At 36.6% G+C, this 25,338-nt stretch overlaps 12 protein-coding genes across 12 annotated transcripts; 7 read left to right on the top strand and 5 right to left on the bottom strand.

The window, feature by feature from the left end:
* Positions 1 to 15: 15 nt before the first annotated feature.
* On the bottom strand, positions 16 to 2,955 carry IRS4 (Irs4p). Its single transcript, XM_020220363.1, has one exon. It carries the CDS (start codon positions 2,788 to 2,790, stop codon positions 61 to 63), a length of 2,730 nt encoding a protein of 909 aa, XP_020078451.1. The 5' UTR covers positions 2,791 to 2,955; the 3' UTR covers positions 16 to 60.
* A 198-nt stretch (positions 2,956 to 3,153) lies between these two features.
* On the bottom strand, positions 3,154 to 4,751 carry HBR3 (rRNA-binding endoribonuclease). The gene has a single exon (XM_020220362.1). It carries the CDS (start codon positions 4,650 to 4,652, stop codon positions 3,222 to 3,224), a length of 1,431 nt encoding a protein of 476 aa, XP_020078450.1. The 5' UTR covers positions 4,653 to 4,751; the 3' UTR covers positions 3,154 to 3,221.
* A 93-nt stretch (positions 4,752 to 4,844) lies between these two features.
* On the top strand, positions 4,845 to 5,983 carry HYPBUDRAFT_116254 (glutathione S-transferase). The gene is made up of 2 exons (XM_020219160.1): positions 4,845 to 5,172; positions 5,230 to 5,983. The coding sequence occupies exons 1-2, from the start codon at positions 5,141 to 5,143 to the stop codon at positions 5,939 to 5,941; spliced, it is 744 nt and encodes a 247-aa protein (XP_020078449.1). The 5' UTR covers positions 4,845 to 5,140; the 3' UTR covers positions 5,942 to 5,983.
* A 180-nt stretch (positions 5,984 to 6,163) lies between these two features.
* On the top strand, positions 6,164 to 8,602 carry HYPBUDRAFT_151170 (RNA-binding RNA processing protein; the record flags this gene model as incomplete). Its single annotated transcript, XM_020220361.1, has 1 exon — positions 6,164 to 8,602. A coding segment is annotated over exon 1 (1,979 nt), but the record flags the coding sequence as incomplete, so codon positions are not given.
* On the bottom strand, positions 8,314 to 10,269 carry HYPBUDRAFT_103574 (aspartate--tRNA ligase; the record flags this gene model as incomplete). The annotated part of the gene is made up of 1 exon (XM_020218278.1): positions 8,314 to 10,269. The coding sequence occupies one exon, from the start codon at positions 10,267 to 10,269 to the stop codon at positions 8,314 to 8,316; it is 1,956 nt and encodes a 651-aa protein (XP_020078447.1).
* An 862-nt stretch (positions 10,270 to 11,131) lies between these two features.
* KTR4 (putative mannosyltransferase) lies at positions 11,132 to 12,517 on the top strand (the record flags this gene model as incomplete). The annotated part of the gene is made up of 1 exon (XM_020218159.1): positions 11,132 to 12,517. The coding sequence occupies one exon, from the start codon at positions 11,132 to 11,134 to the stop codon at positions 12,515 to 12,517; it is 1,386 nt and encodes a 461-aa protein (XP_020078446.1).
* Positions 12,518 to 12,907: 390 nt separating this feature from the next.
* On the top strand, positions 12,908 to 14,204 carry HYPBUDRAFT_151166 (uncharacterized protein). Its single transcript, XM_020220360.1, has one exon. The coding sequence runs from the start codon at positions 12,919 to 12,921 to the stop codon at positions 14,167 to 14,169; it is 1,251 nt and encodes a 416-aa protein (XP_020078445.1). The 5' UTR covers positions 12,908 to 12,918; the 3' UTR covers positions 14,170 to 14,204.
* A 62-nt stretch (positions 14,205 to 14,266) lies between these two features.
* On the top strand, positions 14,267 to 15,685 carry HYPBUDRAFT_151165 (uncharacterized protein). The gene has a single exon (XM_020220359.1). It carries the CDS (start codon positions 14,290 to 14,292, stop codon positions 15,676 to 15,678), a length of 1,389 nt encoding a protein of 462 aa, XP_020078444.1. The 5' UTR covers positions 14,267 to 14,289; the 3' UTR covers positions 15,679 to 15,685.
* Positions 15,686 to 16,597: 912 nt separating this feature from the next.
* HYPBUDRAFT_8763 (DnaJ family domain-containing protein) lies at positions 16,598 to 19,210 on the top strand. Its single transcript, XM_020223803.1, has 2 exons — positions 16,598 to 17,286; positions 17,833 to 19,210. Exons 1-2 carry the CDS (start codon positions 16,795 to 16,797, stop codon positions 19,144 to 19,146), a joined length of 1,806 nt encoding a protein of 601 aa, XP_020078443.1. The 5' UTR covers positions 16,598 to 16,794; the 3' UTR covers positions 19,147 to 19,210.
* ALG2 (GDP-Man:Man(1)GlcNAc(2)-PP-dolichol alpha-1,3-mannosyltransferase) lies at positions 19,198 to 20,593 on the bottom strand (the record flags this gene model as incomplete). Its single annotated transcript, XM_020219927.1, has 3 exons — positions 19,198 to 19,209; positions 19,253 to 20,059; positions 20,099 to 20,593. The coding sequence occupies 3 exons, from the start codon at positions 20,591 to 20,593 to the stop codon at positions 19,198 to 19,200; spliced, it is 1,314 nt and encodes a 437-aa protein (XP_020078442.1).
* Positions 20,594 to 20,916: 323 nt separating this feature from the next.
* HYPBUDRAFT_154444 (putative tRNA 4-demethylwyosine synthase) lies at positions 20,917 to 23,220 on the bottom strand (the record flags this gene model as incomplete). Its single annotated transcript, XM_020222038.1, has 2 exons — positions 20,917 to 23,016; positions 23,065 to 23,220. The coding sequence occupies 2 exons, from the start codon at positions 23,218 to 23,220 to the stop codon at positions 20,917 to 20,919; spliced, it is 2,256 nt and encodes a 751-aa protein (XP_020078441.1).
* A 444-nt stretch (positions 23,221 to 23,664) lies between these two features.
* On the top strand, positions 23,665 to 25,185 carry HYPBUDRAFT_3354 (DUF4451 domain-containing protein; the record flags this gene model as incomplete). Its single annotated transcript, XM_020223345.1, has 1 exon — positions 23,665 to 25,185. One exon carries the CDS (start codon positions 23,665 to 23,667, stop codon positions 25,183 to 25,185), a length of 1,521 nt encoding a protein of 506 aa, XP_020078440.1.
* Between the last annotated feature and the right edge of the window lie 153 nt (positions 25,186 to 25,338).

Raw genomic sequence — 25,338 nt, 5'->3', positions numbered from 1 at the left:
TGCAAATACTACAAAAAACATGAATTTCTATTTGAAGATAATAAATAAGGTATTACTATACTATCGACGGCCCTTCTTTTTGATTTGAACGTTGATACCAATGTTTCCGAGACTTTCCCAGACCACGTCGTCTACTTTTTTCGGAAGTTTTCGTCCATACAAACACTGATCTACCAACCACATACCCACGAGAAATTCAGCTTTATTCAAGCTTCCGTCTTGACGGAAATCCACCAAGTTCCAGATGGCTTCGAGAGTTTCATTGGACAAACGGCTTCTTTTCCATATACGTTTCACCACCACTCCGTGGATCAATTGATTGATATCAATATTTACTAAGTCGTGTAGTTTTTGATAATCAGCAATAGTAGCACCTTCCAAGTTGGTGGTGGCTTTAGAAGAAAGCCTTGCAGCTTTGGTGGAGGCCTCTTCTTCGGTTAGTCCGAATTTCTCTTTATCCTGAGGTTGTTTTGTATAATCAACTCCCATCAATCTTGTAACAACAAAATTCATGTATAGTCCTTTATTACTAACCCAAACCCCTTCATATCGTTTACGTTCTTGTTCGGTTACATAACGCAACTCATTATGATTTTTCCAAGGTTTGTCTTCATTGAAAGCCATTTTCTTTTCTTTACGTTTGTTGGTTTTTCTCATGGTTGTTTTCAATTGAACTGGTTGTTGAAGATGACTGATTCCAGGGGTACCAGACCTCGAAGGGGCAGAAAGATTCACATTACTTCTTGATAATGGATCAGCAGATGTTTCATGAGAATCAGAATCATCCAGTTCAAGTAAATTCACCGTGCTATCAACCCCTTTTATTTTATATTTCTTTTTGAATATATTATGCTTGTGTTCTGTATGTTTTCTCGCATTGGATTTATGGTCTATATCTGGGAATTGGGGGAACTTTCCTATTCCACCACCCGAGCCTGATCTAGTGCTATTAACTCTCAGTTTTTCCATTTCACTAATTTCTCCATCAGTATAATAAGAATCCGCAGGTCCACTTAAGTTAACCATACTACCCGAAGTATTCGAAGTTAACTCATTTGTAGTATGATCTCGGATACCAAATGTAGGATGATCAGTTGCAAAATTCGATTCATAGGTTGAATTCACTGATGATCCGGACCCAGAATTCTTCTTACTTCTATTAATTGGTTTGAGACTGTTCGATTCATCAGATATATATAAGTTATCAGCATCGGCTTCATTGCTTTCTGACCTGAATACTCCTGGTGGTGGCTTCCTCTTTGGTTTAGCCTTGGCGTTATTTAAGTCACTCAGACTAATGCCTACCTTACTTCCAACACGTTCTTCACCACTAGCATAGGCTGATAAACTAGGGTTTGAACTATGTCTAAGGCTTTCCATACTACCAGTGTTTGCTCCAAGACTTCTAGCATATGCATTTTGAGAAGGAGGGATCGCAATGGGTGATATGTTTCTTGATTTATTAACCTGTATATCATCATCGTCATCATCATCATCGTCATCGCATTCGTCTTCATAGTCAGAGCCATCTGCGTTATCATTATCATCATCATCATCGTCATCGTCATCATCATTATTGTCATAATTATTGCTAGGGTCTGCATTTTCGGTATTATTTTTCAGCTTTGATTTTCTTTTTTGATTAGGACTGATTGATTTAATATTATCTTTGGTTTTACGGATCTTAGATCCTAATATTTGCGAGGGTCTTTTCTTTTCTTGCTTTTCACTTGTATTATTCAAAACAATTACTGGTGTAGTTGGTGAATGTCCATTATAACTATCAGCTTCCAGTAAAGTGGAGCCTAAAGAAGAATAGGAATTATGGAAAATCTCTTTATCATAAATCATACGACCAGCAGGCGCCGAAAGATCTCCACTACTTTGAGAAACAAAGGACGGAACAGATCTCCTACGATCATCATCGGCATCATCATCATCTTCATGGTATGGGAGCATGAGATTGCTGGATGTGTTATGAGTAGAGACTCTTTTCAGATTAATACTTTGTCTTATTTCATTGATTGCAGCCAGATTTTTCTCGGTCAATTCAACGGCTGAAGATGTCTTCGTTTTAGATATAATGGAATTTCTTACTTGATTCAACATATCTTGAGGTTGGGTATTGGAATGTAGTCTTCTAACACTACCAGGAGAGTTTTTAATTCCTCGAGACGTTTCTGGTGACAGTTTAGGATCGTTCGTAATAGTATTCTTTGTTGTCAAGGTGTTCGACCTTGGCATACTGAAATAATCACCATTTGGTTTTACTGCTAAAGGTGATATAATATCAGAGTCTATAGAGTTATAAGAATTCCTATTACTCTTACTTGATTTTGGAGGTGTTTCAAGCGAGAGTGCTTTTACAGCAGCAGCAGCTCCAGCTCCGGCGTTAGGACTCGTTACAGTTTCCTTGCTTGGTTTAGTCACTATACTTAGTTTACTTGGAGATTCTTGACTAGGCTTTTGTTGTGGTAAATGACTGCTTTGACTAGCAGTTCTGGTTGGAGGGTGATGAATTCGGCCCTGTCCCGTTGGGGTATGGATCGCCGTTAGCGTTGGAGTCACCGGAGATTTCTTAACCTTGGGCACGGTAGATGTCGAGTATGATTTACCGGTACTAAGATGGAGTTGGGGTTTCTGAGTATGCTGGGGTGGTTTAATCGAAGTCATCGTGCTAGTTCTTGATGGCACCCGACTGGTTGGAGCTGTGGACTCATCCTTTTTGTTACCTAGACCTTTGAAAGCAGCCAAAGCAGCAGCATGACTAGCAGAATTATTATTAGACATATCCGGTACTCAATTAAGTATCATCAAATACCATCAATCGAAATCAAAGGGTGCTGTCAGAAAGCAAAATAATAGAATGTACAATCAAATGTACAACACAATAAACCCAGTACACTGCTTGCCAAAAACGGTATATACAACGATATCAATTAAACTGGAGAAAACCTCTTGTGTAGTGTAGAGAAAAAGGTTGATTTATAAAGGGCAAGATGTAATGTATGTTTAAATTTAGACTGCCAGACTAGGCAGTGTCCCGATTTAACTTTTTTTATTGTGAGAGTTTGCTTATGTGGAAGTATCTGTCTATTTTTTTTTTTTTTTTTTTTTTTTTTACTTACTGAGCTGGCTTGTTGCAAAGCTATATCAGAGATTATACGATATGTATTGGTATGTTTATGTAAAAAACTAGTATACATTGAGAAGGAGAATGATCACTTTCTTTTTCTGGAGGCATTAGCATGCCTACCTCTTCCAACTTTAACGTTGGAATGTCTATTGCTTTGGGAAGTACCAAAAGGACTCATGTAATTATCAGCACTACCACCACCAATCCATTCTTGAAGCATTTTTTCATTATATTTTCTTTGCCACTGTTCATTTTTAATGGCCTGACCGTATTCCTTTTGATCTTCTCTAAGAATCAAGGGATCTTGTAATGCTTTGGCTCTATTTTGTTTATTATGCTGATGTCCAGCATTACCTTGTAGTTTTTGTTGATTTTTAGATTGGGGAGAAGGTAAAGTGAATTTAGAACCTCTATTAATCCACATAAAATTTTTCTTTAAATGAGGAGTTACTTTACCAGTATCTTTATCGATTGAAACTGCACATCTAAGTAAAGTATTACCACCACATTTAGGGCAAAAATGTTTTGGAACACCATTTTTTGGTAATGGTGTTAAACGGAAACATGCATGGCATCGTAACATATAATTACGAACCCTTTTGATTTGTTTACCAGTTAAGGTGTTCATTAAATTGATACCGATTTGCATGGCTACGTTTTGACAGGCAAAATCTCCGGTTGATAATGCTACTTTCACGGCGGGTGTGTTAACTTCAGACGTATTTGTTTCTTGTATTTGTTCATTGGCATCTTTCAACATTTCTTCTTGTAAGTTCTCTGGTGTAATCCAATCTCCATCGTCGTCGTCTTCGTTATATTCTGCGCTTAACGTGGATTCTTCTTTCGTTTCTTGCTTTGATTCTTGCTTTGATTCTTGCTTTGATTCTTCTTGCACCTCTTTCTTCACTTCTTCTTTTGGTTCTTGTTTATTAAACTTCTTTTTGTTATTTCTCTTTTTAGGGCGTTGAACAACTTGAAACCCATCGTCTACTTCAAGGGTTTGTGGTGTTTCTTCTTGTGGTTCCGGCCTTTCAGATTCTTCAATCTTATTCGCTTGTTGCTTTGCTCTTTCAGCTTGTTTCAGCTTTCTCTCGGATTCTCTTCTTTCAAGTTCTTCTCTTTCATGCTCTTTCACCTCACCAGGATAGCTTCTCAATCTTTCGGTACCGTTGTTCAATTCGGCTTCTAATTCATAAGCTAATGCAATAATATGAATATCATTCAATGATAAAACTGAATAATCCCCAGTCAATTTAGCAAACAGACTAACCTTATCAATGTATACCTGCTTTGGATGTCTAACCTTCAAATTTTCGGCCCATAAAAGAAGCTGGGATCTAGCATGTTCATCTTTAAGCTCTGAATGTACCCCCGGTGTAGTATAAAAATTATTAGCATATTGTTGCAAAGAAGATGCTGATTGAGTAATTAATGGTGTAGCATCGAGCACTAAAGATTCGATTCTTTTGGATTCCATTCTAGGAAAACCTGATTCACTCTTAACAGGCTCAGTCATGTTCTAATATCTAGCTTTCCTTGAGTTAAAAGTCAATTATATCGGATCATCAGCTTCAAATGGTAGAAAACGAAAATTTTGAGATGAACTCATCTTAATAGAAACATCCGTACCACTAACTCTTTTTTTTTTTTTTTTTTTTAACAAAACCCTTCAGGTGATATAACCTCTATAGCCATCTCGAGGGTAGAGCATCGCTTCGAACGATTGTGCTCTTTAAAAGTAAGTAAAAGATATCACGTATGGTCAAACAAACGACCTTCTTGTTCTTTGTTTAGGAACGGCGGGCTTTTGTTCGTTCTTACAACATCTTGCAAGCATAAAGAATCAACAGTACGAAAGGCTAACTGGCTAACCAGTACACCATGTGAATTATTTGATTGCTAAAGAGTAAGGTTGACTATTTTCATGTTCTTCAAGTTGGAAGTATAAAAGACACCGAATCTCGCACCAGCAATTCCTAAGGTTGAATTTTATTTTAAGCAGATATGTCTTCTACAGATAAGTTTATTTTGCATTGGTATGTAATTTAATTTTGATATGTGAGATACCCCTTGGAAACTAACATATTTTAAAGGCTTGACCAATCTAGATCACACAGAATCTTATGGCTTTTTGAAACTCTTGGGTTGAATTATGAATTAAAAATCTATAAAAGAACCAAGGAATTTCGTGCTCCTAAAGAGTTGGAAAAGGTTCATCCATTAGGTAAATCACCGGTGATTGAAATAATCAGAGAAGGGAAGGAGCCATTATTGCTTGCCGAAACTGGTCATATTATCCAGTATGTAGTAGAAAATTATGACACTACTAATATATTAAAGACATCTACTCCAGAGGAGAAAGAATTGGTTGATTACTATTTACATTTTACCGAAGCTTCGCTTCAGGGATTCTTGGTTGCCTTACTAGTTGGTCAAATTGCTCAAACGAAAGCCCCTTGGGGAACAGGTTTCTTAGTCAAACTAGTAACTTCAGGTATAAACAGTCAATATTTCCAACCAGAATTGCTCAAAAGCTTGAAATTTTTGGAGTCTCAGCTTGCTAAAAAATCAACTAATCAATATTTCGTAGGCAATAAATTGACTGGTGCTGATGTTATCTTAAGTTTCCCAATTATTGATAATCTTTTCAGTAACCCTGCTAGAGCTAGCACCTTAAGTGGAGGAGAGGTCAATTTAGTCAGAGACTTCCCGAATTTACATGCTTGGACTGAAAATGTTCTGAAACTTCCAAGCTATGTCAAGACAAATGAAATTATTGACAAAAAACTTGGTTCAAAATTGTAACCAAAAATATGTTTTTCTTTTAAATGCTAATTGTTATCGTAATCAAATTTGTAGTAAACGTAGTCTTTATTTGAGGTTATATACTGCCCTAGCATTATCAACTTTAGTTGATATCTATATGTGGGGGAGTGCATACAAATTTTTTCCCTTGAGAAGACCATCGGGTTATTTCATTTTATTTTTTTTTGTCAAAATTTTCAATCAAGGTTAACACCAAGTATAACAAGTTAGAAGATGGCTCCAACCAAGTCAAGAGGTAGAAGAGCCGAAAAGAAATCTGCAGCTAGAGAAAGAGTTGCTAACGAAGAAACTGGAGAGTTCGAGCCTGTACAAGAGCAGCAAGAGATTTCAGAAAGTAGTGATGCTGTTAAACCAACTTTTTATGGTTTGGTCGATTCCAGTGAAATAGATTACTTCAAACAAGCTGAATCTACCCTTAACATAAATGCATTCGAAAGCGATGAAGACCGTACTGGGTTCATCAGATCGGTCTTGGAAGAATCTCGTGGGAAGGAATTAAAATTGGTCACAAATCAAATATGTTCCAAACTTATGGAAAGATTGGTCTTATATGGTACTGATAAACAATTGAAATCCATATTCAAGGCTTTTGAAAACCATTTTGTTGCTTTATCCCACCATAAATACTCTTCTCATGTTATAGAGACTTTGTTAGTTAGATCGGCTGCATTAATCGAAAAAGAATTAGCGAGTGACTTAACAAATGAGGAAGAAGATGAAGAAGAACAACAACAACAACAAGAAGAAGAAGAAGACTTGGATGTTCCAATGGAGTCTTTGTTCTTACTGATGTTAAACGAATATAAACCGCACATAAAATCAATGGTAGAACACCAATATGCTTCGCATGTTTTAAGATTAATTATCTTGATCATTTCTGGTAAAGAATTACCATCGACCACTGTTTCTAATTCAACTTTACGTTCTAAGAAATCCAAAATCGCAAGAAAAATGATTGAAATCAAAGATACTGATGATTTTGCAAGAGCTTTTGAAGTCCCGCCCTCTTTCAAAAATGAAATAAAAGATATTCTCAATAGTCTTTCTAATAATCAAGAAATGAAAAAAATGAGAGAGTTAGCAATCCACAAAGTTGCATCACCAGTTTTACAATTAGCAATTCAAGTCGAAGGTATAGTTGATAGAGAAAGATCTATCTGGCACTTAATTTTCCTCCCTGAAAACTCAGAAAAGGATTCACAAGAAGAAGCATTTGTGGAATACTTACTATCAGATTCCGTCGGCTCCCATTTCTTAGAAGCTATCATTAAAAATGATGGTGCAAGAATAAAATATATCTTCAGATTATATAAGCTTTACATGAAAGATCGTGTTTTGAAATTAGCGAAAAGATCAACTACCGGTGTCTACATCATACAAGCATTACTATTCAAATTAAAACCAGTCGAAGTTGAATATATCCTTGATCAAATCATTCCAGAATTGTCTGGTTTAATTTCTATATCTGAAAATCAAAACTTAGATCTCGGACGTTCCATTATTGATGCATCAATTACTAGAGGTAATTACAGAAGAGATGAACTCATTGATCAATTATTTATCAAGTTAGCTCCTAACTTGGACAGAATGAATCCGGGCTCAAATACTTCCACCGAATTATTGGAAAATACTTTACAATTAACTGGTTCTACCTTAGGTAATACAAGAGATGACTGGCCTACTGCGGAAGAAAGAAGAAGGTCGTTGTTTTTAGAAAAGTTAATGGCTTATGATTATTCTTTCATTGTTAGCGTATGGGCCAATTTCCTTGCGTTACCAATCGAAAGATTTATGCAAATGTGTTTCCATGGTGTCTTCTCTCATGTTGTTGAACATTCATTGATTGTTACAAAGGATGAAAGCAAAGATACTCTTATCATGAGAAAAAGATTTTTGAACATATTTCAAAACCAAATTGTTGCATTGGCTTGTAACTCATATGGATCCCATATAGTTGACAAACTTTGGGATTTCACTGTCTTGTTACCAATGTATAAAGACCGTATTGCGTCTGAATTACTTTCTGAATCACATAAAGTAAAAGAAAGTAATTATGGTAGAATGGTTTGGAAAAATTGGACCATGGAGTCATTTGTCAGAAAGAAGTATGATTGGAAAGCAATGGTTAAACAACAAGAAAATGACTATTATGCTAATGAAGAAGAAACCGAGAGAGTTAAAAAACCAATTGAATTAAAAATGGAGCAAATATTCAAAGCAAAACAAGCTCAAAAGGAGAGAGAAGAGAGTGCTGCTTCCAAATCCAATAAGCGTGCTGCTGATTTTGATGATATAAGTAAAAAGGTCAAGTTAAGAGGTCGTCGTCGTTAATTGATCTATATACAATCTATTTACAAGTTTTGAATGTAGTATTCTTTTAAAGTTTTCTCAGGTACACCGGTTGGACTTTCGACTACCGGATCAACTCCAGATTGATTTTTAGGAAATGCAATCACATCCCTGATACTTGGGCTACCAATTAACATAGCACATAATCTATCGAATCCTAAAGCTATACCGGCATGAGGAGGACATCCCATGCTCAACGCATGCAATAAATGGCCAAATAAATCATTATAATTTGTAATTTGTAAAATTTCTTCAAAAATGTATTTTTGTAATTCTGCATCATGAATTCTTCTTGATCCTCCTCCGACTTCAACACCATTGATCACCAAATCATAATGTTCACCTCTTACTGTTAAAGGATCAGTGGATAAGTAATCAAAGTCTTCCAATTTGGCCATGGTGAAAGGATGATGAGTCGATTCAAATCTATTGAAATCATAGCTTGGGAAATCATCACCAGCTTCACTGGTTTCAATGGGATTGAATAGTGGGAAATCGACAACCCAAGAACCAACAAATACTCGAGAAGAATCATAATCAGTCGTTACATTTTCCGCATCATCGACAAGTTTTCTATTCCATTTGTTGGGAAACTCATTCATTGCTAGTTGTCTAAATCTACCCAAAGGTGTTGGATTTTCATAAGGTAACTCGGCTCTATTACTAAAAGCTAAGACATCACCAGATTCTAAGTCAAGTTCAGCTCTCAAAGCAGATTCATCGAACTCCGGTGCTAGGTTGATCACATGTTTCTCAACAAACTTTTTATACCAAGTATTTGGGTCATTTATGGATATAACGATTGGTTTACGTCTAGAATAGTTATTTGAATCAGTTAGGCATTTTGGAATTTTACCTTCAACATTCTTAAGGACACAAGCTTCTACTATCGGAAAATCTGGATTCTTAGACGTGAAGAATTTGGACAAATTAACCAATTCCAAGCTAGACCTCAAATCGGGTTTATCGATACCATATTTAGCCAAAGCGTCACGGTACTTGAGCTTTGTGAATTGCAACGAGTCAAATTCGGTAACTTTCTCAAGCATATTATTGTCATTGACTCTGTAAGTTGGCATTTTTCCAATCTTGTTCCAAACATTATGTATAATGTCTTCAACTACGATACCAACTTGATCACTTGAGTTTATATAACTTAATTCCATATCGACTTGAGTAAATTCCGGCTGTCTATCAGCTCTCAAGTCTTCATCTCTAAAACATTTTGCAATTTGGAAATATTTCGTGAAGCCTGAACTCATCAAGATTTGTTTATATTGCTGTGGTGACTGCGGTAAAGCATAAAATAAGTTTGGTGATCTTGTGGGGACTAAGAATTCTCTTGCACCCTCTGGAGTAGACTTGAACAAGAGCGGAGTTTCAATCTCGTCAAAATCATGATTATTGATCAAAATGTTACGAATCAAGTTGGCAACTTTGCTTCTTGTTTTCAAAGAGTTTTGAAAAAACTTTGTTCTTAACTGTAAGTATCTAAATTGAGGAGGTAAATCATTGGGGTTAGAATGCTTCAATTTATCAAGTCTTGCAGCATCTAAATTACTATTATTAAGAATCTGGAAGTTTTTAACAACCAATTCTTGTTCAATATCGTTATCTCTTTGGTGCTTCTGTTTAACAAACCCACTGACACTGACTGAGTCTTCGGCACCACTAGACTTGACTAGCTCAAGAAATTCCAATGGGGTATGTTCTGGGTCCAACAATAATTGAATAGTGTCGCCATTTGCATCTCTCAACTCAGCGAAGCTCCTCGAGCTCCTCACTCTTGGTTTTCTGTTAAGATGCCCATTCAACGTTATGGTTTCATCCGTTTTTATCGTTTTGATTGTATGGGTTGCAACTGGAAAATGGAACTTGGCCAACGTTGACTCTTTATTTGGAAGTTGAGCTCGCAAGTATCTCGTCAGAAAATTTCTGAAAAACTGTGCCCGAGACATCCCGATATATACCTTCCCTTGCTTCTTAATCAACCTTAGTCTACCAATCAGGAGAAGTCTTCAGTATAAGTAAATGCTTTCATACGATTTGGTGATTTTTGAGAATTTTTTTTTTTTTTTTGTGTGTGAGTGTGCACCATACAAAGCTAATTGAATAGCCGCAAAAAATGTTAGCAGCTATTTATATAACTATCATTGGAGATCTGTTTAAACAGCACGTCCTTCAAATCTTCTGCATGATTGCATAGCTTGTTATGGGCAGTTTGTGGCATTTTATTATCTTGACGGGATCCGTTCATAACAGGCAGTACTCCAACGCGTCAACGGGGCAACTGTACCTATGAAGGGTCCGAAGTTTACCAGGAACGGGTCTTGCAGGAAAGAAACTCGAGATTAGAAGCTCGAAAAGTGGATTACCGTAGACTCTGGTGCTTAATGGGCTTTACTGTGTTTAGTAAACCACAGTATTCCAATTTCTTTTGATTACGACCACGTCTTGGCTTACGATGCCCAATAGCTTCTATCAGCACCTTGTTCCTCTTCATCAATAGGCCAATAGGCACTGCAGCTGAACCCCCTCAATCCCCTCTTCACAAATGAATCAAAGCTCCACCAAATGGTCTTCTCGACAATCCAAGGTAACTCGTTAAACATGTTAGCATGGGATTGTTAAAGCCAATTCGAAGACAAACTTCGGTGCACTTAACCTTTTGGACGACGAAAAAAAAATCCTGCTATAAAAAAAAAAAAAAAATCCTTTGGGAGTGTACAGCCTGTAAAGGGCTTAAAACGTGAAGTGAGAATCAACTAATGAATTAGAGCTTTGATTCTTTATTAGCTTGGAGAGTAGATAGGGTCAATTATGTTGTCAGCATTGTCGATAAAAAGACCGAGAATATTGGTGATCCTAGTTCCAATAAACTTGATTCTTATTATATGTTTACTCGGTTATATAAATGAAGTTTCGGTTGAAAGTTACTTGAGGCCAGTTAGTGTCAAGTCATTGACTAGTAAGTTTGATTTTAGTTACTTATCGAATAAGACTAGTGCTAATGTTGATACATTCAAGCAATATGGGTATCAGATCAAGCCTAAAAATGTCAAGTTCCAATATTTAAATTCCAAAAATAAAGACGGAGAACCAAAGCAGGTATTAGATATGAATACCGATACATATGAAAAAGTTGTTCAGAAAGAAATCAATGAGCCAAAGGATTACGATATCGAAAGCATAAGACCACCCGAGAACATAGATACTTATGCACGGGCAAATGCTACAATAGTTGCTTTGGTTAGAAATACTGAAATCACCAAGATCGGTAGAACAATTAAAAGATTTGAAAGCAGCTTTAATTCTAAATTCAATTATCCTTATACTTTTATCAATGACCAGCCTTTTAGTGATCGTTTTAAGAAAAGAATGGCTAAATTCACAAAAGCTAAAATTAACTTTGTTACCATTCCAGCAGAGTTATGGGATAAACCTTCATCAATTGATGGAGAGAGAGAAACAGCTGCAATGGATGTTATGAAAGATCACAATATAGCGTACGCCAAAATGGGATCCTATCATAACATGTGTCGATTTTATCTGGGGAATTTTTATAACGTACCAGAATTAACCAAATATAAATATTATTGGCGTATTGAGCCAGACGTTGATTTTTATACTGATATTAAATATGATGTGTTCAAATATTTGGAAGGAACCGGTAAGATATACGGTTTCACTATCAACCTTTATGACATTGACGAATCTGTGGCCACATTATGGCCAGAGACATTACGTTACTTGAATTCAGGTGATAATTATAAATACATTGATCCAAATGGCGCATTCCAATGGTTATTAGAAAATAAACAAAACCCAAAGAAAAACGTTGTCACTGGAGGTTATTCAACATGTCATTTTTGGTCAAATTTTGAAATTGGTGATATGGATTTTTTCAGAGGTGAAGCTTATAATAATTGGTTTAAATTCTTAGATTCTACCGGTAAGTTTTATTATGAAAGATGGGGGGACGCACCTGTTCATTCAATGGGATTGGCTTTATTTGCTGATCGTGATAAAATCCATTGGTTTAGAGATATCGGTTATAATCATGACCCTTACCATAACTGTCCTAATTCTCCAAATACCCAAGGTTGCAAAACTGCTAGTTTCAGTAGATGGAACCATTTGAAAGATCAAAATTGTATGGGTACTTGGATTGATCAAGCTATGGACGATCCCGACAAAATATATTAATACCCTTGCATTTTCCATGTATTATAGCTTTTCATTGTTAATTTTTGTCTTTAGGAGATCTAATTAATTTAATAAACTTTGATATATTGTAGATTTCAAAACCTAGCATCTCACTAATAGTGAGCCGATGTAATTCCCTTTTCCGCTTTTCTTCTCTTTGATGCTCATGTTCCGCTACTAGATTGGTCGATTCCTATTCTGAAATCTCAAGCTATTGAGTAAAAGAGTTGCAAAAAAGATGTTATCATCATTTTGACTAATTACGCACAACCAACAAATGCGGGCCGATTTCCTTTGCAGCCACAGTTTCCCTGCACAACTTACGGACCTTATAAATAAGCAACTAACTTTCAAAGGTTTTGAAGAAAAACAAGTCTCTATTCAAGAGGATATTAAGAAAAATGGCTCCATCAGCAGCAACATCTAGTGAGATTGATGCTATTGTCGAAAGATTAGCAACCATCAAACCAATTGGTCGTGGTAACTATAGAGAAGAATATAAAGGAGGTTCAGGAGATAGTTGGATTGAACATTTACCAGCATCGACTCGTCAAAGATTTGAAAAGCATGGTATTGATTTGTCCAGAGGGTATCCGGTACGTCCACCGATCGAAAAAATTCCCAAGTTCATTGATGAAGCATATGCCGTTAGGGATCATGATTATCCATTTATTGAAAGAGGTAAGAACGCTGATCCCGAAAAGAAAGCGTTATTTGGAGCTGCAAAAGAAGTTAAGCATTTATCTAAATTCGTTGGTACTGAGCTTGTTGGTATACAACTAAATGATTTAACTGACCAACAAAAGGATGAATTAGCCTTATTAGTTGCCGAAAGAATTGTTGTATTTTTCAGGGATCAAGATTTAGCACCTCAAAAACAATTAGAGTTGGGAAAATACTGGGGGCAACTTGAAATACATCCACAAGCACCAAGAGTTCCATTAGGAGAAGGAGGACTAACTGTTATTTGGCCTGATTATAATAAGAGATCAGGATTACCAATGACTTTTAGAAATTCGAGGGTTGGTAATAGTATATTTCATTCTGACGACGTTCACGAAAAAAATCCTGCTGGTATAACTCATTTATACTTAGATGCTATTCCAGACATTGGTGGTGACACTGTATGGGCATCTTCTTACGGTGCTTATGATAAACTTTCACCAGCATTTCAGAAATTTTTAGATGGGAAGACTGCTATTTTCAGATCAGCTCATCAATACGCTGATCGAGAAAACCCCTTGAGAGGAGCCAAATACATTGAAAGAGAGCACCCTATTGTTAGAACGCATCCCGCAACTGGTTGGAAAGCTCTTTTCGTTAATCGTTCAATGACTGTAAGAATTGTTGGCTTAGAGCCAGATGAATCTAAATTAATCTTGGAGTATCTTTTCGATGTATACGAGAAAAATTTGGATATCCAAGTTAGATTCAATTGGAAACCAACTAAGCCAGGATTAGGAACTGCAGCCATATGGGACAATCGAGTATCACAACATAGTGCTGTTCCTTTTCTAGATAGTGATTACGATTACGAACTTAGAGGGAAGGGCAAAAAGGACGAGCGCCATGGGACCAGAAGTATCTCTTTGGCAGAGATACCATTTTTCGATCCTAATTCAAAGTCACAACGGGAGGCTTTAGGTTTGTAAGAATAAAAGATATTTTGTGTGTATTGTATAGGGGCTGTAGTATAAAAAGTAATGATTTTCCTGGTTGTAAAAAAAAAAAAAGAAAAAAGGGGACTTTGAAAAAAATCGAAAAAACCAACTATGACTCAGCACCAAAGGGAGCCTACCAATGCAGACCGGTACTATATCTGTCGTAATTTCAACAAGTATTATATAAACTTCAATGTTACTGGGGTGTATAACAAGCGGATTGAGGACGGGGCCATTCGTGGAGCACTCCGTAGGTTAATGTTGAATAATAGTACTTTTGTTTTGAATGCATTTCGAACAGGTTGTATCGAGGAGGATACCCAGAGAGATTATCGGAATTTTATATTGAAGCCGGTGAAAGAGATCAGGTACGAAGATGTTGTTGAATGGCGGGAGATTAAAGAGTTCAATGAACAGGTTTTGGAAGAAATTGGAGAAATTGATTTCGAGATGAATGTGGATAAGCCGTTGTTCAAGGTATTGATTAGCCAATGCGGCGACAAACAGTATGTTACTTTCCTCTGTGACCATATATTATTTGACGGTGGGTCGGGGGCATTTTTCCATGAAGATTTGATTAGAGAATTGGCCAGGGGAGAAACAAGATCCAGTGCGGTTATCTTTAATTATGAGCAGGATTATGAAAAGTTGGCTCCCTTGAGCCCCCCCGTTGATGAGATCAGTGATTTGTATACCGCGTCGTTAATCCAGAAGGTTAGCATCATTGTACTGGAGATGATTCCTGGGTTTATCAAGAATATATACCGTCGATGGTTCATCAAAGGATTCCCTGACTTGAGGCAGAACCCAATTTTCACTTATAAGCCCAAGACCAAACTGATACGAACCGGGTATAAGATGATTAAGTTTGATCCATCACAAACGCAACGGGCAGTAGAGTATTGTCGTAGCCAGCAAGTTACCCTTACGCCATTTATTGGAGCGGTGGGATTATCAGCATTACAGGATACTATAATCCCACGACTTGCCAACAATGCCACGGTACAATACTCCTTTAAGTCCAACCTAGTGTTTTCCGGGCGCCGGTTTCTCCCTGATTACCGGTATGGGGTATGTGTCGGATCAGTCGACTGTACTATAGGGCCCATTAAATCGATAATTGAAACCACAAGAGTATTCGCCAGACAATTGAAAGGGGCAATAAGTAACTTGAAGAGTATCCAAAGAATGGGGTTACTTGGATTGGTTAACATAAAGGATTTCTTATTCAATAGATTGGAAAACTATTCAAAACTGACCTTGGAAGTATCTAATCTTGGAATTAAAAGTCTTGTCAGCGGAGAATGGCAGATTGAGGATTTGATATTCAGTCAAAATATCGGGATATCCCATTACTTTGGCTTCCTGGTGGTGGGCACCCCCACGGGAGGCACCAATCTAGTATTGGGATATATGAAGGAATTTGACGACTTGGAACCAAACGCATGGAACCAGTTTATCAAGGACTTTGAATCCAAATTTGATTACTGCGAAAAGTGAACCAAACAAACAAACAAAAAAACAAAACGAAAAAAAAAAAAAAAAAAAAAAAATCAATAAAGTATAACGTTTTTTAATTTACGCGGGTTAACCTGGATACTCAGGCCTTCGTCTGTTTGACGACCACTTTCTGTAAAACACTATTACGACAGGCGCTGACGAGATCAAACAAGCACCCTACTCAAGGGAGGGCAGACTCGTTTCAAGCTAGTATTATCAAAAGAGTAGTCCGTAAGTAGGCGCCCGAAGACTAAATCGAGAATACAAAATCAAAACATGAAATTAAGTATTTGAAATTACTGAACTGAATCTGTACAAAGACGACACAGGGTGGTGTCAATAGCTTAACGATCGAAAACTGTTTCTAGAAAACGGGAACCCATTCTGGGGAAAACAATACGCCCATAAGGCGGGTAGTCCTGATAACCATTTCGGATTATTCTACAAGAGGCTGAGACGCCAGAGATGCTTCGTGGTAATCCATCAAGCAATCTTGTGCAGTTCAAAAGACCCAACCAGTGGGTACAGCCCCATGTCAAAGGGGGGATTCCACTGAAAGAAGAAGAACAAGAACAACAACTACGGCAGAGGGGGTACGGGTGCCGCTCTTTTCTCCATTGGTACACGAGGCACTAACCAACCCAATCGAAGAACCGAAATAGTAACCCAGGTCCTTAACCTTTTTCCGTTTTGACAATCTCATGGCACCTGAATTGGAAACACTACGAGATAGTGTGGTTATCTTCCCGTCCAGCCCTTGTGGTGGCCAGATAACCTCCTTGGTTTATTTTTAATGTTCGGGCAGTCCTATCTTTATCAATACAAATAAACAAATGGAGCATGTAAGTAATATAAACAAAAAAAAAAAAAAAAAAAAAAAAAAAAAAAAAAGAACAGATGCTAACAAAACCAAAAAAAAAAAAAAAAGTGTCAATACAATAAAAAGGCACACAGATTCTGTGTGATTAAAACAAACAAACGAACAATTTAGAAGTCTATATAAATAGCAATACTTCGCTCCACCTTTGGACAAACGGCTGTTCAATATTGTATTCTACTTATTTTAGTACTAGTCTTTTTCTGATTGGCATCTGGGTTTAGCTTCGAAGTTTCAATATGAATAATCACAACTCCATGGCCGTCAATAACAACCCAATAATTACAACCACCAACACCACCGATACCACCAGCAACAACCAGCCACCGGCCCCAAGAAGAGTGCCTTCGGTGACGTTTGCACCCTTTCCAGAAATCAGTCAAAAGCCCCATCTTCCTTCTATCACCAGATCAAGGTCTTCCAGTCACACCAGTACCTTGGGTAACCCGGTGAACCACGATTACTATAGCGACAATAAGAGAAACCATTCGTTATCGGTGTCTTCGGTGAACTCTGTCGATTCAAACAACTCTTCCATTTATAACCAATTCGATCAGTTTGAAAAAGATGATAAGAATTACTTTTATCCTGCTTCAAAGGGGAAGATCAGACTCATGGACGATGTTGATTTGGAAAACCAATTGATCATCACCGCCGGGGGGAAACGAGAACATGTCATGGGGTTTTTCTGTAAATTACTCTTCCTCATGTTTATCGTTTTTGGTTCTGGGGTATTGATTTTTTATGCCTTATAATTTGAACTTTTTATTTACCCAGCTTAAAAACCACAAGTTTAACGTGTGTTTCTTTGGCTCATTGATTCCATTACTTTTATTTCTTTAGCATCTTCTTTTCCGTGTCCTTGTCATTCATTTCTTCTTCTTTTTTCTACTGTGTTTATTTGCATCACATTCTTTTCACTACGGTCTTTTTTTACGCATGGTTCATACCCTATCTTTACATACTGATTTCTTACATACTCTTGACTTTATAGTATCAAATAAAAAGTTTTCATGATTTAGTCATTCCTAATGACCATCATCGAAATTGCAACTTTATTCGGGCTGCAGTACTGTACATTGTCTTGGTCGGGGTTTTTTTTGCCCGGTTTCGCTCACGTGACCGGGCATTTCCGAGGGGGAGGGGCAGAAAGATCAAAGAAATGAAAAATCGGTCTCCCAAAAGAATGTGCAACCCTAACGGCAACGGCGCAAATGTTATCCAGGAAAAGTCTAGTGAGGTGCCGGTATCAGTGGATACGGTTCAACTCATCCAAGAAACCTCCGCAAGAGGATGATGGCAATTCTGCGTTATTATCGAGATTCAATCAAATTCTAGAATCAAAAATTGAAGACTCTACTCCAAGCTCATTGGTGGATCACGACCCCAAACTTCGGGAAATGTATCAAAATTACTCTACGAATGATTCGAAAGATAAGGCTTTCCGTAGCAGTCATCAGGTTCAATTGGGGTTATTGAAAAGTGAACCCCTTTTAAAACATAATAACCATGCAAGAGATATCGCTGATACCATCACCAATAAACCTTGGGATGGTAAAGAATCTAGTTATGATTCCAATTTGAGAATGATCATAGACTCCAAGCCTCCGCCTATTGCCATGACCAAACAATCAAATCGTATCATGACTCCTCCTTTAAATGCAAAAGATCGTTTAATAAATGCTAAAGAATCAAGTTTAGATTATAAAGTTAAAAAAAATGATGATAAATCAGATAAAGAAAAAGATGATGACAATTGGCGGGAATTATATCGAGAAAGATTGCTAGGTCCATCCATGTTAATCAATTCTGCTAGTCCTAACACTACATTGGGTCTTATTAATAAACTAAGCGAATCGGCAATTAATAGTTCTATCAATCAACAAACTGGTCAGTTTGATTCTCCCAATATGGCCTCGGTTAGAGGTAAACCTTTAGACCGAAACCATTTGGCAAATAGTACCGATTCAAACTATTTTATTAACCAAATTTTAAATAAACAAGAAATACTACCTCCTTGGATTGAAAATCAACAAGGTATTGATCGTGAAGCAAATGCTTTTAGACTTGATCTAGATAAAAAATGGTTTAATTCAATATTCAATAAATTGAAAATCGATTTCAATACTAATAAAACTTTGATTCTAAATCATATCAATTCGACTAATTTACAAAATTATTACTTACTTGATTTCCATAATAAACAATTACCTTTTGTCATTGCTAAAACTAATTTAATCAATAAATCAATTAGAGATTATAACTTGCAGTGTCCAAGTACAAGTTTACACAAGTTTAAATTAGTAGCAGAAAACGAATTGAAGAAATCTTTCGAAAGAGTTACTAATCAATTGGATCAATTGGTAAGAGATTGGTTTCAACAAGAAGAATACGCCCGTATCAAAGGTAACAGCGAATTATTAAATTATAATAAAAATATGGACTCGGGTGGTTCTGGCTTGTTTGGATTATTTGATTCCGGACCTGGAGGTAGCTCTGGTTCGACTTCTTCAAATTATCGCTTACAAGATCCAAATTCAACAAACGATTTACGTATTTGGCAATCAATAAAGGACATGTTTAAATCATGAATTTGTTTATATATATGTACACTGTATATAATAATTAACGTTTTGAATGAATTAAAATAACGGCTATGAAAACAATAATTAAATGGAATTTCCAAAATTGTAATACCTTATATATAAAACCTTTGTTTTCATTAATATTACCGTCAATTAAATTATTATAAAATGCTTCACTCATTTGCTCTCTCAGAAATATCTTTTTAACCCTTTCTAACCCATTGGATCCTAATTTTGCTTTGGTGGCATCATTAAGTCTTGTATAAAATTCAAACATTGTTTCTGCCCATAATTCCTCTTTTGGTGTCTTATTATATCCAGTGGCGTCTTCTATATTGGTACCGTCAAAATTAACAACCGATTCTAATGGACCTCCATGATTCACAGCTAGGACAGGGGTTTCGTATAACATACTTTCAACGGGGACAATTCCAAAGTGTTCAAATCCTGGGGTATACAATAATAATTCTGCATTTCTTATCAAGGAGTTTTTGATTGATGTTCTGATTGATGGGAGGAATAAAACTTCGGTTGATGGCGGCATGACAATAAGCTTGCCCCTAATCGTAAAATGTTTTAAGTTCAATGTATTTGCTAAGTCTTCTAATTCTTTTAAGTGTTCCACGTTTTCAATTACTCTAGAATCGAACCCACCGGCAATGATTAATTTAGGTTTCTCATTAGCCGGTAATTGTGATTTGAACTTTGCAAAAGCTTTTAAAGCCAATGCAATATTCTTGGTTCTCTCAAAACGATTAATCGAAAGAAAGAATTTAGAACCTTTCAAAAACTCCTTTAATTCAACTTCACTCGAGTGATCAGCTTCAGTTAAAGTTGAAGCAGCACCAACGTCAACACAAGGGTAAATTACACCTGGCTCAATATCATTCAATCTACCAAATGTCTTATGGAAAATTCCCTTTGTAAAGTTAGAATTAACAACTATCTTATCACTTACCCCTGTTGTCCATTCTTCAATTAAGTCAAAAGGTACTCTATAAAGGCTTTTGATAAGACCGCCCTTTCTGGCTAATAGTTGATCGGGGAAATGACAATAAAATAAAATTTTACAGTTTTCATTACTGAACAAACTAAGTAAAGGAACTGCAAAGGATAATTGATCCACGATAAAGTAATCGTATTGGTTAATCTCACCAGTAAAGATGAGCTTTAAAGTAAGATAAAATTGTCTTAATATAGCAAAAAAAATATGAAACTTCTTAAGAAATTGGGTAGGAAAGAAATCTCCATATACCGTTACTTGAAGTATACCACTACTGACTTCTTCAAAACAGTGGGTTTTATCGCAATGTGAAGTATAAACACGAACTTCGTTACCCAATTCTTGTAACCCAACAGCAGCATCAACCACTAATCTCTCAGCTCCACCGATACCCAAATCAGGATGAACAAATGCAATTTTCTTGCCTCCTTTTTGCTTGAGGTCTGACATTGTCTATATTACTTCAGATATTTAGCCATCGATCTGAAAGGCCAGATAACGTTATTCTATTTTTTTTTTTTTAGTTGTTCAAACAAAACAGACGAAAAAACGCATCAGAAGCCAAACATCCGCGCATCGAATTTGATTACTGCAAAAATCATGAGTTTTGAGGAAGAGTTGCCAACGTCGAGTACATTTGGTATGAATATATAAGAGGATTTACAAACTTTGAGCCTAGAGATGCAAAATGATAGCAATAAGGAATAATAGATGTATATAAATAAAGAATAATGTACAAGATGGTTTTGTCATAACGGAATAAATTAAATAGATCAACTTTCTTGAGTGATTGGTTGTTTTTCAAGAGCAATTCTAGCTTGTTCTTCTCTTTCCTTCTTTTTCTTCAATTTTTCGGCTTTTCTGTCAAATTTTACATCAAGAGGATTGAAACCTGCTTCCTTCGATCCCCAGACAGCCCATTCTGGAGTTTCTTTGATGTAATCCATATCGGTAAACTCTTCACCACTTTCGACAAGCTCGAAAAATCTTGGATAGTCGATATGAGTATGCCATTTATTATTTATTTTGAATTTAGTGTGGGCAATTAAAATACAACAGGAATGAGCGTGTTCTGCTGCAACTTCGTAATCATAACCTCTTGATTTCAATTCTTCAGACAAATTGATAACGAATTTTCTACATTCTTCATAAAATGGAATATTTTGCATGGTCAATGGATTACCATTACCTGTAGATGAACCACAGAAAGTAGCACCTTTAACTTCAATTTGGGAAGGTTGGGCACGGATCACCATATCAGCATAACCTTTAATTTCATCCATATTGAAACCTTTAACCAAAGTTAATCTGAAGACAGTACGTTGATGGGATTGCACGGTTCTAAGGATATCTAAACATTCCATCAATCGTTCCCAGAAATCACTATTTAAAGGACGGTCAATCTTCTTCAAATCAGTTTTGGTTGGTGCATCAATACTGACATATAATTGAGTAACCTTACACAATGATCTTAAATTATCAGGATGTTGAGCATTACAAACCAAAAATGATGAAATACCTCTTGAATGAAGCTCATTTTTAATTAAAGAAGAAATTTCCAAGTATGAAATAGGTTCACCAACCAAACTAAGTGCCGCGTGTTTGACTTTGAAAGCTTCTTCAAATCTATCCATTTGAATACCAGGAACGCCTCTCATTTGTTTAATTTTTTGATAATGGGCTTGTAAAGCACCTTGAACAATTACATCTGGAGGATCTAATTTCCAACGCCAAGTCAGTTTAGCAACAGGGTTGGTACCATGACGCCAACAAAAAACACATTTGTTAGAACATGCCAAAGAAGGTGTAAATTCCATACATAAATGGGATCTAATACCATAAAATGCAAATTTATAACATGAACCTCTTCCTCTTAAAGCACTTTTAGTCCAACGACAAATTTTAACCCCGGAATGAGATCCAATAATTGAATAACCTTGTTTTGTTAAGGATTTATAAGTTGGAGAATTCTTAGAAACCATTTCTTTTGCTTCGGATTTTAATCCATCAGTACCTTGTTTTTTCATTATATCTCCCATATCTTCAACATCGACCAAAGTTTCACCATCACCATCGGTAGAATCACTTTCTTCTTCTTCTTTGTCGCTGTCTTCAAAATCGTCATCATCTAAATAAAATGGCTCATTATCGTTTAACAATCCGGCAAAGTTTTGGATCCATTCATTGGCAACTGGTTCACCTTCGTATTTCATACATACTTCACCAAGAGGATATAATCTTCTCCCACCTAACTTACCTAACCACTTATCTGCCAATCTAGCTTGGTAACAAAATTTTTCGGGCCAGGATTCCGAATCACCCAAACCTAGAACTGCAAAGCCTAAAAGGGATTTCAATGGATACTTATCAACACGGAAATCATTATAAGTTTCTGTGAGATGGTCCAAAAAGTAATCAATAGGGGAATCAATTTCATAAGAGGGTAAGACCATGACGTATATATTTTTAGTATCACCATTTTGTTTTGGTGTTTTCAAAAAATATTCTTCCAAATCGTCAACGTCATCATCCAAACTCAACAATTTTGGAGGGTTTTTCAAATTATATAAGTTATTCAATTTTTCGTTTAAAGATTTGGCAATACGTTGAGAAGTTCCGGTCAAAGATGTATAAAAAATATAAATTTGTGATTCAAGCAAATCAACAGTTGTTTTCGTTAAAACTGGTTCTGTAGAGGTCTTCTTTACCGGTTTAGAAGCCTTGAATACTTTTGGAGTTCTTTTAGCACGAGATCTTAAAGAGGATATAGTTTTAGATTTTGTTGGGGTAGGATTAGCTGGAATATTACTTGTTTCATTAGGGGTGAAAGTAGTAGAAGTAAAATCAACTGCATAAATGGGTGACTCCTTAGTCTTGGAATTTGACTTTGGCTTCAATCTGGGTTCCAGATCTGCCTTGACTTCTCTTGCCTCATTGATTTGTGATGTCTTCTTTGATTCGACACTATGTTGGTGCAAATAATACGCAGCAGCACCGGCAAGAGCTATGGACAAACGCCCACCAGAAACCAAGTATACTGCAATACATAGAACTAGCAAGTACAATCCACTGGCCATCGTTGAGTGTAAGTTGTCAAAAAAACTATGCTTCCTTATAAGCTATTTTTCACTTTTTTTTCACTTTTTCAGTACTTTTTTTTTTTTGAGATGCTGCGTACTAAAGAAGAAAGAGTATGTGCAGTATCAAATGTCAGCATGATAAAATAGAGCCTCTACTATTAGACTGAACAGGAGTACAGGTATACTGGAGAAACGTGAATTAGAATGATGTATAAGGTTGTTCACTTTATGCCCTGAGGCATTGGCATACTATGTATTCGTATCCCACTGTTTTCACTACCATTAGTAGTCAATAAATTCTTTATATGCGAGTTGATGTAGCCTAAGAGCAAATTTGCAGCATTAGTCAAAAGTTTCTCCAGATAAAAAGGACAAAAAGTGTTCGATTATATCTAACTTTGAAGGGGTTTTCTTTGCAGCTGGTTTGAAATAATATTAAAAATGAAGTTATGCGAAGAGACCAATCGGACATTGTTATCAGGTAATCCCAAACCTTCCGAGTACAATTGGTATCGACCAAGAGCGAATTGGAATGTTACTGATATTTCAAAAGCAGCAGATCTTCAATTTACAGAGGACGGAGATTCTGAGTTTTCTTCATTTTCTAGTTATTTCATGCCACCAGAGGTCAGTGAAGACTGGCAGCTTGAAGGTGGTATTTCCAATTCTACTTCACATTCTGTGGAGAGAAATGATATGGATATGAGTGAATTGGGTGAAACAAAGTCGGACAAAGTAGTGGAGGGACTCTATAACCCAGCCAATTCAGAAGAGAGAAACTCAATGGTCACTTTGAATCAGAACTATAACTGGTTGAATAATTATCCTGAAGGTGATCTAATCCAAGCTTTAAGCGGAGTGCAACAGCCGGTTGGTCACGCTACTACAGAAAATGATATTAGTTCTGATTTACTTGTGGAAAATGTCATTGCCCAGTATAATGTTGACTTTGCCTTAATGAACGCTTTTGAAGTGAATAATAGTCACGATACCGGACCCCAACCCATGGGAATGATACTAGATACAAAGCCTGCAAAGGAGGCAGCACATGTCGACTTGGATATTTCAAATGAAGAACACTTTACTAAGTTGGGAAGATTCCAAGTGAGCCCGATCATATCACCACAACTTGAAATCACCCTTGAAGAATCACTGATCCAATGCTTGGAAGTGGTTATTAACTACAATGGCTATATGGGCACATTAACTGCTCCAGTCAAGCCTGAATACGCTGCATTGACTAATAGAGCAAGTTTCCGCCACGACTATCGATATTTAACCAATAAACCAACAGAAGCAATCGAGCCCAACGAGGATGGGTTTCATGAAATCTCCGGAGCATTGCAAAGAATCAGATACACCCGGGATATCAGTGAGTTACATGGCACTGTATCAAATATTGAGTATTTTGAAAGCAGGGTTTACGATGTAACTAATCCTTACGAACCACAGTATTATAGATTCGAGCAAGACGATAATGGGAATAAGGTTAACGGTAGTAAATGTGGACTATGTCCGTATTGTCAAGAGGTTAAATTCTTACCGTTTAAAAACTCCAGCTATCTTTCCCATTTGACTTTGGAACACGGGATTTTCTCCAACAATTATTTAATCCCCGATGGTTTGTATTATGGAATTTACTTGACTTCTAAAACTAGTTCCACTCCCCAAACCGACGACTTTATCAGCAGAGGCAGTTCACCTACACCTTCACCGCCCCAGCGTGGCCGCAAAAACCATCATAAGTTACGTCATGCAAAAGCCATTCAATGCCCTGCTTGTTTCCAAGTAATTGAAGTCTGTTGTTGGAGCATGAAGGTGAACCCTTTACTTAGTTACTTCAGGCACTTCAAAAAGCACCATAGTGACTTAACGGTCAACAAGAACAACTACAAAGAATATTTTAACACCAACAATATCGTCAAAATCACCAAAAGAGGTCGAACCTTAAAGACAAAGTAATGTTAATCTGCTCTTCCCTTTGGTATGCTCTGTATTTCTTACCTGTATCCACTACTTAATTGATCACATGTAATCACGTGTATAGAACATGCTTCTTCAACCCCCTCTACCATACTGTAGGTCTTTTTGTAATTTTAAATTTTTGCAGTCTCT

Source organism: Hyphopichia burtonii (assembly GCF_001661395.1).
Source record: "Hyphopichia burtonii NRRL Y-1933 unplaced genomic scaffold HYPBUscaffold_1, whole genome shotgun sequence".
Lineage (NCBI taxonomy): Eukaryota > Fungi > Ascomycota > Pichiomycetes > Serinales > Debaryomycetaceae > Hyphopichia > Hyphopichia burtonii.
The sequence above is the reverse complement of the archived record's forward strand: the minus strand, read 5'-3'. Positions and strand labels throughout refer to the sequence as shown.